The sequence below is a fragment of the Pseudogymnoascus destructans genome (assembly GCF_001641265.1).
Source record: "Pseudogymnoascus destructans isolate 20631-21 unplaced genomic scaffold scaffold_15, whole genome shotgun sequence".
In the NCBI taxonomy this organism is placed as follows: domain Eukaryota; kingdom Fungi; phylum Ascomycota; class Leotiomycetes; order Thelebolales; family Thelebolaceae; genus Pseudogymnoascus; species Pseudogymnoascus destructans.
The window spans coordinates 517,249-530,793 of NW_020167534.1; the positions used below are offsets into that span (position 1 = coordinate 517,249).

Below are 13,545 nucleotides of genomic sequence, written 5' to 3' on the forward strand. Positions count from 1 at the left end.
GTGATGTGTGTGATTTAAATAACTGATTCGACCAGTTAATACTTCACTACATCCGTCGCGACGGCAATGAATTTTTGCATCTGAAGCCACCAAGTCAAGATGCTGTGTTTGTATGTGCTTACAGAGGATATCAATGCGTTTAAACACCTTGTCTTCTTTGCTGGTCCAGCCTCCTCGTCCGACTTACAGAGATCACATGTCAACTCTGGCCCTTAGATCTGCTGAACACTCGCAATCGTCTTATTTTTATACATCTTCTGGACATCAGAGAGATGTTCCGGCTGTTGCTTCTCTAACTTCAGTCCCTTATACTTGCGAGGGCATCCTTGTCTGTTGCAGATCAGTGCCAGGTTATCGACGAAAGCGATCCATAGTTCAATGACCTGATCCTCATCTAAATCATTAAGTGACATGCCTAGCATTTTGACAATTGCAGCTTGCTCCTTGAGTTCGTACTTCTTTGGAGGGGAGGTGAGAGCATCAGCAGGGAAGATACCCTGCATTTGTCGAGTGACCTCCTCCGTGTGGACGTTTATATGAAATTCTTTGATAGTCTTCTCAAGTAATGCATCGCTTAATTGGCATCTCAAATTGTTTATATTAGCTTGAGCCTCTTTATGCTGCTCGAACAACTTCGTTCCCTGAGCCGCCTTGATCGTGGTGTAGCCCTTCAGCTTGATCTCTTAGCCATATGTGTTACGTAAAGCAGCTGCCTTGACGATGTCTGGATGATTTTTAATCTCAAGCTTCTGCTCATCTGTAAGGCATGAAGGGCATCTCCCATGACGAGCTAGCTGGCCGACTCTTCGTATGAGATCGTCTCGTCATGGTGTGCCTAGATAGATGCCTTGGCAGTCTTTGTTGATGAAGTCTGGCATGTAGTACCGCTCGTAAACATCCCCACTATTGCCCATAATATGTCTGCGTTCCTCGGAGGTCAGTGCATCTATGACAGCATATATTAGCAAATAGGACAGCAAATACTACCAGAAGAATAGAGATCAAAAGGATTAATATCATACCATTTAGCTCCTTCCCGGAACCTCGCCGTAGGCCATATAGCTTGAGCGCCTTCTCATATCCCATCACCCGACCAAGGGGAACAAAGTAATATTGATACTTCGCATACTGGAAAGGTTTGGTCTTAGAAATACGGACTCCATTAGCAGTGACCTCGACGTCATGGAAGATAGGCCGCTCTGCCCATTTGTCGTCCCATTCAAGTGTTATGCGGTCAGCGTCTAGAGGGACAACTAGATTGTAAGTATAAGATTTGAATTCGTTTTTGAACGCGTTATCAGCAAGAGCAAGTGCTAGCATAAAGCTGACTGCACAGCATGATAGGTCTTCCCCTTCATAGAATGTAAACTTCTTCCTGTTTAAATCAGTAAATTGCAGAAGCAACGCAGCTTGGCTCCTGCACATAGGTACCACTTACTTCTTAGATTTCCCTCCAGACCTTTTAATATGCTTGAGGTTTAAAGTCATGACGATTATTGGCCGTTTCCCTTTAACCGTAGAAGGAAAGAGATGAAATGTGATATCTGAATAGAGCAGAGGACGCTTCCCAACAAGGGCTTTTGGCCTCGAGCTTGTGCAGCCACCAAAATCCATGAGTAATGATTCTTGTACCCGGAGTCATTCATGGGGATATAACTCTGTATCATTTACCCAGTTGCCATGTTGTAGATTGCATAGATCATCAACAAACAATGCGTACTTCTCCTTTTCGGACGTGTCAAGCTCGAGATATTGCGGGATCCACTGTTTCAAAGTTAGCATCGTCCAGCTAAATACTAAGAGGGGCAACTTACGTTATGAATATCAAATAAAATGTCGTCAGTCATATATCCATGCTGAGGGTCTTCCAGTATGTTAGATGGAGGATTCTTTTGTTATGCGTGAGTTTTCATATCGCCAGCAGAGGTATGCCTTGAAAATGGGTGCTTCACCCTTAGCAAGGGCCTCTGATGGATTATCGCCAAGTACGAAATCGAGATCTTCATCCTCAGGGGCAGCTTCTTTCTCGCCCTTTAACTTCACCCAAAACCTACCAAGCAAGGGTTAGCAAAGATGTCTACATGCGCATAGCTAACCAATAATGAAGACTTACAGCGCCCAAAATTTCTCTGCCCTCACTATCATAATCTTCGTATCGTCACTGTGGTTTGATAGGTTGACACCTGCTTTACCAAAATCTGCTATCTTCCGCCGGTAGGACACGGTTTCAGCAGAACCAGATTCACTTTCAAACTGAGAATTGTAGCTAGAATCTAAGCGCAGCTTATTGCCAGCATGTAAAGATGCTAATTGCTTGCGGCGATGTATGTTTTTCTTTTTAATCCGCAGTTCATAGAGTCGCCGTTGTTCCTCCACGTTTGCTGGCATGGCAGAAGGGACTCCAACTCAGCCATTGTGAAGCCCTACACATTGGGCGTGGTGTTGAGGAAGTTGTGAGGGTAGATTGGCCATAAAGAGAGTGTATATTGCAAAAGGTGGCAGTGAATGAGATCAACAGCTATGGTGTTCAGGCTGGGAGATTGCGCTCGACGTTGTTCTCGATATTCCAAGAAGCATGTATTCCTTGGATCTGCAATATCGCCTGTAACAACCTGATTCTCTAGCTGTGTTGGCTGTAGAATAATTATGGATGATGAAAGAGTGAAAGATAAAGACAGTTGTAATGGTGGGTGCACCAGATGTGAGTATCTAGCCACCCAAGGAAGGGATGATTTTACTAAGACAACACACTGTCTTAGGAAACAGAGCCAAAGGGTCGTAGCTTAGACTATTCCACAATGCAGCAATCAGGTGTATGATGTAGTGGAGTGGTTTAGACAAGTTATAACAAATGTTGAGTCTGAGAACTCAGGGATAAGGGATAAGTCAGAGGTTAGCACCTCACTGACTTTTCAGAAACAAGGAGTAACAAGATCAATGCTTGGAAGCTTGGAAAAGACGTGGAAGTATGTGATAGTCGATTTACTGTATTGTCTGCTTGCCCTTTCTTAAGGAAAGGGCAATCCTATTTATGCTAAAGGAGTGTAGTTCTCTCATTTTCCATGACTTTCCATGACTAACCAGGCTTGGTAACTGTAGTCGACGTAAGAGAATCCCATAGAACCATTTCCTAGGTTCCTAGCCTATAGGAAGTGAAAGGAGGTCCAAGGTCAGAGTACCCCTATAGACAGATTATGTCATAACTTAACCAATCTTGTGGGTAACTAAGGAGCAATGACATGTAATGAACCATAGAGGGTTGTAGAAGCTTTTGGAGCTATCGTTCATGTTCCTAGGCCTCTAGTTGATAGAGATATGTCATGTGTAGTATTAGCCCAGTAGCTAAGGAGTGATGTCATGTAATGAATCATAGAGGGTTGTAGAGATATGCTATGTGGTAATATCGGCCCAGTAACTAAGGGGCGATGATGTGTAATGAATCATAGAGGGTTGTAGCAATCGTTGAGTAGTATTGCTCTTGTTGTTGGTGTGACAAGCCAAAATATGTATAGTGACTTGTAGGTTTGAGGAGGAGATTTCTAAGTTTGCTCTTGAGTTTGATAGCAAACTGAGTGCAACGAATGTCAGTATGACACGAATGTCAGTATGACATTCACCCACTTCCTCTTGTTTGTTTCCTTACAACAACAACGCCAGCGAACTCCGCCACTCCGAAACTGGTAAGTGGCCCCCTCTGTTCATATAGCTGTATACTAACTGATTGTTTAGAATATACAATTCCACATGAATGAGTAGGTGACGGGAACACGCTCGGCGCGCAGGTGATAACGTGGGCTGGACTGACGGGATTATAGATCCCAACTTGAAGATGCTGGTCCCGCCTCCTGCCGGAGCCCTGTCGGTCGCTTTCCGCGTCCTCTGTCTGCGTTGCCTTCAGGCCAAAGCTCGGGGAGTCCAGGCACATGCCTGCATCTGGTCTCCCTCATCGTCGAAGTGCGAGTACTGCACTGCCCAGCACTCTCCCTGCATCTCGGTGCGTTTCCTTGTGGTGTTCAGTTGGTTGGTTGTAGCTGACCATCGGGTGGATAGCTGCCCTGGTTCCTCGATGAGGAGTACCGCGCCCTCATTGCCGCTGAAACGGCCGTCCCCGTCGTCGCCACCAACATCGTGGCTGCTGCCGCGGAGGCAAATCGGGTGGCCCTTGTGGCCGCCTAGAGCGTTCCCAAGTTCCGCTCCGGGTCAGAGCGTGATTCTTATGAGGCTCGCGCCACGCGCGCCGCCATCGAGGCGGAATTCGCCGTGAGTATACCCCTTCCCCTGTGTTGTTTCAGTGCTGACGCGGTTTAGCAAATCTGGTCGTCTCTGCACCGTCTTCGGATGGAGCAGGAGAGCGTGCCGGCGCTCTTGGAGGAAGTGGTGGCTGCCGTGGGCAAGTGTAACGCTGACTTCTAAACGATAGAAGACACAGAGGTTCTCTTGCGTAAAGGTTTACTTATCAGAGGAGGCAGGGGATCAGACACAAAGGCTTCAAGTAACACGTTACTAGTATATAACAAATACTGTATTGAGTTGAGCACGAAGCTCCTATCTAAGGAAATACTATCTACTTATATAGTGGCGTCGTGCCTAGTGGACTCTTGGGAACTCACTCGAGTCCTCGGAGTCCTGGACTCTTAGGACTCTTCTCATCATCCTGCGAGTCCATCACGTGCCTAGTGGACTCCTGGGAACTCACTCGAGTCCTCGGAGTCCTGGACTCTTAGGACTCTTCTCATCATCCTGCGAGTCCGTCACGTGATACTTTCGGAACTACTATTCCCCGCTGCCCCTCCAGGTACCAGGGCCGGTCTCATGCGACCTCCCTCCTTCCTGTCCTGTAGTTGGCCAGCCTTCTTGTTCCGTCGTAACAGCAAGCTGCCTACAGTCGCCGTCGCAGCCGCGATGGTTCCAGTCTGCTCTTGTAAGGATGTCCTCTAAGGAGCAGACAAGGAGCAGACTCTGAGTAGCTGCGGGTCACGTGTGATCATTTGGGCGGGCTAACTGAGTTGGAGGGGTTTCGGGTACTTGAGGGAAATGACTCACGGGGTTCCCCCTTCATCTTTTTTGTATCCTTTGTAGTAGACCTATAGGATAGCATCCGTTTAGCCTCCGACTCGCACTCTCATATGCTATTACTGTGAGCTGGGTGCCCTGTGTCCATACATCTCTGGTCGGAGGAAGGAGGGGGAGGGAGAGGGGGAGGGCACCTTTGGTGCGGAGTATGGGGAGTAAGGGGGGGGGGTAAAAGGGGGGGGGTAAAAAGGGGGGGGTAAAAGGGGGGGGGGTAAAAGGGGGGGGGGGGACCCTGTGTCGGAGGGACTCGGGCCTGGCTCTTCACGTGGGGTCGCTTCGACCCTTCGTCTCTCATGGTGGTAGCCATCTGTTGCGACGCCGGTGAGACATTTGGGAAGGGTGGCTCCCGCAAGGGTTGCGGTGGTGAGTGCGCCCTGGCTCGGAGGGTAATTAGTTTAGGGTCGTAGGTAGCAACGACTCTGTTTTTCCTGCTTTGTCGTCCCTTCCATGATCTATGATCCGGAAGACCCAATCTGGCACGATTACACGTCCTTCAGCTCTCTGAAAAACCTAGGCAAGGAGGCTCCCTCGCCACGTTACTGGCTCTTATGGCTGGGTGTCATGATCATGGTGGGCTCTCCCCTCTCCCATGCCATAACCCATCCGGGTAAGTCTCGCGGTGGTCCTGGTAGTTTTGGGTGTTCCGCATGAAACTCTCTGAGTTTATGAGGAGAGTTCATGAAATTCGTCGCTGGGTACCACTCCGGGTCCGGATCGTATCCTACCCAGCTAACCTGGTATTGTAGTTGCTTCCGTCGGAGCCTCACAGCAAGGATCTTTTTCACTTGCCATTCCTCCTGGCCGTTTATCATTTTGCTGCTAGGCTCAGGTGGTTCTTACCCTAGTAGAGGGTCATTCAGAGCCTTAATAAGGACGTCAGGTGAGAAAACATCATGTATTTGAGAACCAGTAGGTAGTTCTATTCAAAATGCATGTCCGACCCATTCAAGCACCGTATATGGTCCGACCCATTGTTGGCCCAACTTGCGGCTGGGGCGATAGTTCTTCAGATTTTTGGTTGACAGGTATACTCTATCACCTACATCCCAGTCGATGGCCCTTCGGCGTCGGTTCGCGTGCTTAGACGTATCCTCTTGTGCTTTTGCCATGTTCTCCCTTGCGTGAGCCCATGCAGTATGCATTCGGTCGGCAACCGCTTTGGCTTCATTTTGGTTCAGAGTCTCCAGGGGGTTGGTGCATTTTGGGGTGTCCCAATCCCAACTTGTACGCAGATCAGTTCCGTACTTGAGTCGGTAGGGGGTCATTCCAATGGATGCGTGGGGCAACGCCATTTGCACTCGGTACATTATGGGAATGAGCTCACTCCAGTTGTCTTCGTAGTAAGATACAAAAGGCCTCAGTCTCTGGTCAATGTATCAGTTCATGATTTCTGTCTGTCTGTCGGTCTGCTTATGGTAGGCAGTTGACAGCTTCACCTTTACGCCGATGATTCGGCAAAACTCTTGCCAAAAGGAGGAGACAAACTGTGGTCCGCGGTCGCTGATGATCAACTCCGGAGTGTGTCCGAATCGATATATCCATTCGATGAACAACTGTGCCATTTGACGGGCATTGGTGGTCTTATGGCACGGTATAGTCACCGAACTCTTTCCGAGTCGATCCATAAACACTAAGATACTATCGTATCCATGCTTGTCCTTTGGAAACTCTTTAAAGTCCATCGTTAGGTGTTGCATAGGGTATTTGGGTACTGGTAGCGGGTGTAGGAATCCTTGTTGCTTGGTGACATTTGTCACGGTTCACCAAGGCATAGGGCGCCAGTTGGGTATTATGAATTAAACCCAATCTAGAGAAGAAAGGAAAGAGAAGAGGAGCACTCGAGCAGTGGCTCGATCTATATACAGCTATGTTGTTGTGGAGTGAATTCTCTTTAGCGAGACTAGTTCTGAGAATTCACTCCACAACTGAAAACTTCGCTCCAACCCCGGAAAGCTCCCCACACCCCTGAACCCCCACTCGAGCTGCAAGGCGCACTTGATATCGTAACAACATTGGTATGAGAAAGCCGACATGTCACACAATTCTTCACATAGCGCAAACAATCTGCTTCCATCTGTAATGGTGGGTGCACCAGATATGAGAATCTAGCCACCCAAGGAAGGGATGAATTTACTAAGACAACACACTGTCTTAGGAAACAGAGCCAAAGGGTTGTAGCTTAGACTATTCCACAACGCAGCAATCAGGTGTATGATGTGGTGAAGTGGTTTAGACAAGTTGCAACAAATGTTGAGTTTGAGAACTCAGGGGTAAGTCAGAGGTTAGCACCTCACTGACTTTTCAAAAACAGAGAATAACAAGATCAATGCTTGGAAGCTTGTAAAAGACGTGGAAGTATGTGATAGTCGATTTACTGTATTGCCTGCTTGCCCTTTCTTAAGGAAAGGGCAATCCTATTTATGCCAAAGGAGTGTAGTTCTCTCATTTTCCATGACTTCATGATTAACCAGGCTTGGTAAATGTATTAGAAATCAAGTGCGACCCACAACTAGCTTGCTAATCATGTAGTGAACTTCATGCGCTTCTCAGATTAGTTTCGTACATAGCTCGGTGTGGCGATTTACACATAGCCGGCCTTTGTCTAGAAGAAGCTGGTCGTTTATCACGAACCCGTCAGGTAGGGGGAGTTTCGCACGTGTCTCTGTAAACGACTCTCTGTTGTCCGCACATAAGCCTCTATTAAATTGAAAGGCATCTGGGGCTTGGAGGTGTCCATCGAATTAATGGATGCTATGTAGCTCTCCGCGAGTTCGGCGCTGATTCGGGGGTGCAGGAGGCTTGGACCTAACAATACCCTCACCCTACTATCAAGCTTGACTTTCTGCTGCGTTACCAAGTCTTGGTCTCTTCGGCTTAGAATATCTGCCTTCTGGTTATTCTTGCCGTGGTGTACGTAATGCAGAAGTTGAATTGGGAGAGTAGTTCCATCCACCGAACCTGCTTCGCGGTGAGAATCTTGGTAGACATGAAATATTCCAACGAACGGTGATCAGTGTAGACATCAACTCGGTGGTGTACCGAAGCCAACTCGGGCCTCCATTTTCTGAAGGCTTTCACGATTGCGAACAGTTCCTTGTCGTGGATCTCCCAGTTGATCTCGTGTCCGGATAGGACGTGACTGTAGAAGCTTACGGGGTACCATCGCTTTCAGGGTGTTCCTGGGACAGGACACCAGCTACCACTCCATCAGAGGAGTCAGTCTCCAGCTTCGTAGGCAATTCGGGGTTGAAGTGGTGAAGTGCCTGTACCACTAAAAGTTGTCGTCGCAATTCCTCGAACGCATCCTCACATTTGTCTATCCACCGGAACGGCTCCGAGGGACTAGTAATAGTTGTGAGGGGCTTTGCTATTTTGCCGAAATCTCGAATGAATTGCCAGTAGAAGCCACAAAAGCCTAGGTAGGACTTCACACCTGTAACGGTAGTCAGTCGGATCCAGTTGCGAAGGGGCTCGTTCTTGTCAGGGTCCGCTTCGACACCAGAAGTAGTAAGGATATATCCTAAGTACTTCGTCCGGGTAACGTTGAATTCGCATTTCTTTATATCGGCTTGAAGTCAGGGCTTCTCAGAGATGCTGTAGGACCTTATGCACATGGTCTACGTGTTCCGTAGGGTCCTCGATAGATTAGGATGTCGTCTAGGTAGGCAGTACAGAAGTCATCCAAATATTGCATTAGGACATCGTTCATATACTGCTGATAGGTTGCGGGACCGTTCGTCAGGCCAAACGGCAACACTTTGCATCTGTAGGTTCCATAGCGAGTCCGAAAGGTAGTGTACTCTTCTGAGTCGGGGTGCATTCGTATACGATGGAAGGCTTGTCTAATATCTAGCTTCGTGAAGATTTTGGCTTTCGACACCCATCCTAGTAGTTCGTCGATACGCGGGATGGGGTAGGGATCGTTCCGGGTGAGACCATTTAACTTCCGGTAATTGATGCAAAATCTTAATTTGCCATCCGCTTTCTTTACGAATAGGATAGGGGACACAAAGGGGCTGTTGCTGTTGATGATGAATCCCTTTTCCAGGTTTTCCAGCAGGTATTGCTTGGTAGCCTTAAGCTCTTCAGTGCCTTGTCGGTAGAGCGGGGAGAAGGCGTTTGGTAAAGGAGCTTCGAGCTGTATCTTATGGTCGTATATGCGGTGTGGAGGGATCCGATCTGATTCCGACTTTGAAAAGACATTGGCATAGCTTTGGTGCATATGCGGAAGCTTCTGCTGGATGAGGCGGAGCTTTTCTTCGTCCTCTACCAACTCCTTTTCATGGATGATCTAGTCAATTTCGTAGATGCTAGTCTGAAAGAACTCAGAGTCGCTTCACATCATCTTGTGATGGAAGGCATTGGCACTGATTTCGCATATCCGTATGGACGTGAAGCTAGGTACCAGTTTCACTAGTAGTGTGGGAAAAACCTCATTGGTTTCGGGTAGGGCTCGGTGGCATATCAGTGATCTCTTCATAGCCTGAAGTTATCACTTTCAGTTCATCGAGCGTCCGCCTGTGTGGCGTCTGTCTTAGCAGTGGATTGCAGCATCCCTGCAATTCGCATCCGGCTGGTATGCGGGATGTCGAATGGACGTTTCTCGCATGTAGTAGGGCAAGGTGATCTCCTTGCTCCAGCTAGGAGTCAGCGGGTACTCCTTTGGCCATACTAACCGGCTCTTTGCAGAGTCAAGTGGTATTCGGAAGCGGCTGAAAAGCTTCTTCTCAATTATCACATCTTGTGCTCCGAGGTCCAGGAGTACAAAGGGGCAGTTATATATCCAGCGTCCATCGACTGTTAAGTGTAACCGAATATACTCTGATACGTGGCCTTGGATTTTGCACTGAAATCCACTTATGGGTACAGAATAGGGTAGTTTCCGTATGGGGCTCTGAAGTGCTTTCGACAGTCGTATTGCCAAAGGCTTGTTAATGATGAGGTAGCCATTTGCTCCTGTGTCTGCTAGGGACTTCGTTTGCACCCCAAGTCCATTCATACTCAGGGTCATGTCGACTAAGAACTGGGTGCCTCCCAGGAGTTCTCGTAAGTCTAGTCCTCGCAGGTCACATTTGCGTAGACCTAGGAAGGAGCCTTCTCCTAGGCCTCGTCGTTTTCCTCGAGGGACACATCCGATTGAAGTTCCACGGCTTCTTCCCATTGTTCTTCGGCCTCGGGGTCGTTACGGTCCATTTCCTTGATAGTAGCATTAAGGGGGCATTTGTCCTGGAAATGGCCGGGCTTGCCACACTTGAAACAGTTCCCTGAGGGCGCAGGGACTGCGGTTCTCACACGTTCCGGTATGGCTGGCTTGGGGAGGAACGCGGTTCGGGTGAACAGAGCGGATGTGGCTCGAGTCAGCTTCGACGCTGACGCCCTTGCAGTATCTGTGGTACGTGTGGACGTCCTTGCGAGAGCAGGTAGCGGATTCAATTCGTTGTTTTGGCGCCGTTCCTGATCGAAGGCGGTAAGTTCTCGTACCATGGTCTGGTATTCTCCATTCCATTGGTTTTTGATGATCGCGACGCGGCTGTGGAATTGGAGAGTCAACTTGTTCCACATGTACCGAAACCATTCCGACTCGGAGACTTGTCCTGTGATAGCTGCACTTTGGAAACGAGCCTTGAACTCTGGGAAGGTTTCGCTAGCATGCCCCTTCTCTCCCATTTGCAGGTCTCGAAGAGGTTCCTGGCCTGTTCCGTCTCATTGCCTGTGAGGACTATTAACCTAGTAGATCCATCATCTCCTCAGCACTGCAGAACCCATGCGTAGCGGACAGGTATTGGGGCTCTAGGTAGGTCTTCACCAGGCCGGTCGTAGTTCCCCATATCAACGCTCTTCTCGAGACGTCGGTAAGGTAGTGGTCCATTGTAGGAAGGTATGTTCTATCCCATCACTGAGCGGAGTGATTATCTCTGAGATGGTAGATTTCTTATAGCGAGTCGGTGGGTCCTCAGTGTGCATTGGTGACGTGCTGGGATCGATGGAGAACGAAAGTCCTGAAGAGGCGGCAATTGAGCTGTCTCAGGGGTGTTTCGTGTGCAATGTGTTCGTTGCCCCACAGCTTCGACTGTGGGTATGGGGGTGTCCACCGGCGGTGTGGACGGGATTCTGGTCTGGGCTGCCATCAGGGTAATGTACGACGGAACAAGAAGGCTGGCCAACTACAGGACAGGAAGGAGGGAGGTCGCATGAGACCGGCCCTGGTACCTGGAGGGGCAGCGGGGAATAGTAGTTCCGAAAGTATCACGTGACGGACTCGCAGGATGACGAGAAGAATCCTAAGAGTCCAGGACTCCGAGGACTCGAGTGAGTTCCCAGGAGTCCACTAGGCACGTGATGGACTCGCAGGATGATGAGAAGAATCCTAAGAGTCCAGGACTCCAAGGACTCGAGTGAGTTCCCAGGAGTCCACTAGGCACGACGCCACTATATAAGTAGATAGTTAGTCCTTAGATAGGAGCTTCGTGCTCAACTCAATACAGTATTTGTTATATACTAGTAACGTGTTACTTGAAGCCTTTGTGTCTGATCCCCTGCCTCCTCTGATAAGTAAACCTTTACGCAAGAGAACCTCTGTGTCTTCTATGGTTTAGAAGTCAGCGTTACATAAATATCTTACAAAGATTGATATTAGACATGCTTTCAATCAGATCCGAATGCAGACAGAGGAGGATGAAGACCTCACTACCTTTAAAACAAGATTTGGATCATATAAGTATAAGGTCCTCCCTTTTGGTCTTACTAATGGCCCTGCAACATTCTAGCAATATATGAACGAAACCCTTATAGAATACATAAACAAATTTGTTACAGCATATATGGATGATCTTCTCATCTATAGCACAAGTCGCAATGAGCATACCTAGCACGTGCAAATGGTTTTACAGAAGCTCCGCAAAGCTGGACTACAAGCAGACATTGCAAAATGCGAATTCTATGTCTAAGAAACAAAATTCCTAGGGCTTATCATTGGAATCTATGGCATGAGAATGGACCCTGCAAAAGTCCAAACTATACTTGAATGGAAAGCACCAAGGTCGCTCTGAGATACACAAGCCTTCATTGGGTTCTGTGTGTTCTACTGGCGGTTTATAAGAAGCTACTCTACTATTATGAAGCCACTGGTAAATCTCACAAAGAAAGGTCAAATATTCGAATGGAACCAAGCCTGCTAGGCAGCCTTTGAGTTGATTAAGAAGACTGTTCCAGAAGCACCCGTGCTACAACACTTTGACCAGGACAAAACAGCGTACACCCCATTGCCTTTGTCATACTGACATTCGTTGCACTCAGTTTGCTATCAAACTCAAGAGCAAACTTAGAAATCTCCTCCTCAAATCTACAAGTCACCATACATATCTTGGCTTATCACACCAACAACAAGAGCAATACGACTCAACGATTGCTGCAAACTCTTCTATTACATCTGTTTATGCTACATACATCATGGCATATCATTTGGACACTCATTGAACAAGTTATTAAGAAAATCTCCTCCTTAAGGGGGTGGGCCAATACTACCACATGGCATATCTCTACCAACTAGAGGCCTAGGAGCATGAACGATAGCTCCAAAAGCTTCTACAACCCTCTATGATTCATTAGACGTCATCGCTCCTTAGTTACCCACAAGATTGGTTAAGTTATGACATAATTTGTCTATAGGGGTACTCTGACCTTGGACCTCTTTTCACTTCCTATAGGCTATGAACCCAAGAGATGGTTCTATGGGATTCTCTTACGTTCACTACATGATTAGCAAGCTAGTTGTGGGTCGCACTTAATTTCTAATACAGTTACCAAGCCTGGTTAGTCATGGAAAGTCTTGGAAAATGAGAGAACTACATGTCATACTGACATTCGTTGCACTCAGTTTGCTATCAAACTCAAGAGCAAACTTGGAAATCTCCTCCTCAAACCTACAAGTCACTATACATATTTTGGCTTATCACACCAACAACAAGAGCAATACTACTAAACGATTGCTACAACCATCTATGATTCATTACACATCATCGCCCCTTAGTTACTGGGCCGATATTACCACATAGCATATCTCTACAACCCTCTATGATTCATTACACGACATCACTCCTTAGTTACTGGGCTAATACTACACATGACATATCTCTACCAACTAGAGGCCTAGGAGCATGAACGATAGCTCTAAAAGCTCCTACGAACCTCTATGATTCATTACATGTCATCGCTCTTTAGTTACCCACAAGATTGGTTAAGTTATGACATAATTTGTCTATGACATAATTCGTCTATGACATAATTTGTCTATAGGGGTACTCTGACCTTGGACCTCCTTTTACTTCCTATAGGCTACTAACGTAAGAGATGGTTCTATGGGATTCTCTTACGTCGACTACAGTTACCAAGCCTGGTAAGTCATGGAAAGTCTTGGAAAATGAGAGAACTACACTCCTTTAGCATAAATAGAATTGCCCTTTCCTTAAGAAA

At 47.5% G+C, this 13,545-nt stretch overlaps 1 protein-coding gene across 1 annotated transcript; it reads right to left on the reverse strand.

The window, feature by feature from the left end:
- Window positions 1–212: 212 nt before the first annotated feature.
- VC83_04682 (uncharacterized protein) lies at window positions 213–2,388 on the reverse strand (the record flags this gene model as incomplete). Its single annotated transcript, XM_024468311.1, has 7 exons — window positions 213–682; window positions 1,023–1,375; window positions 1,439–1,459; window positions 1,721–1,764; window positions 1,815–1,864; window positions 1,953–2,050; window positions 2,114–2,388. 7 exons carry the CDS (start codon window positions 2,386–2,388, stop codon window positions 213–215), a joined length of 1,311 nt encoding a protein of 436 aa, XP_024322840.1.
- Between the last annotated feature and the right edge of the window lie 11,157 nt (window positions 2,389–13,545).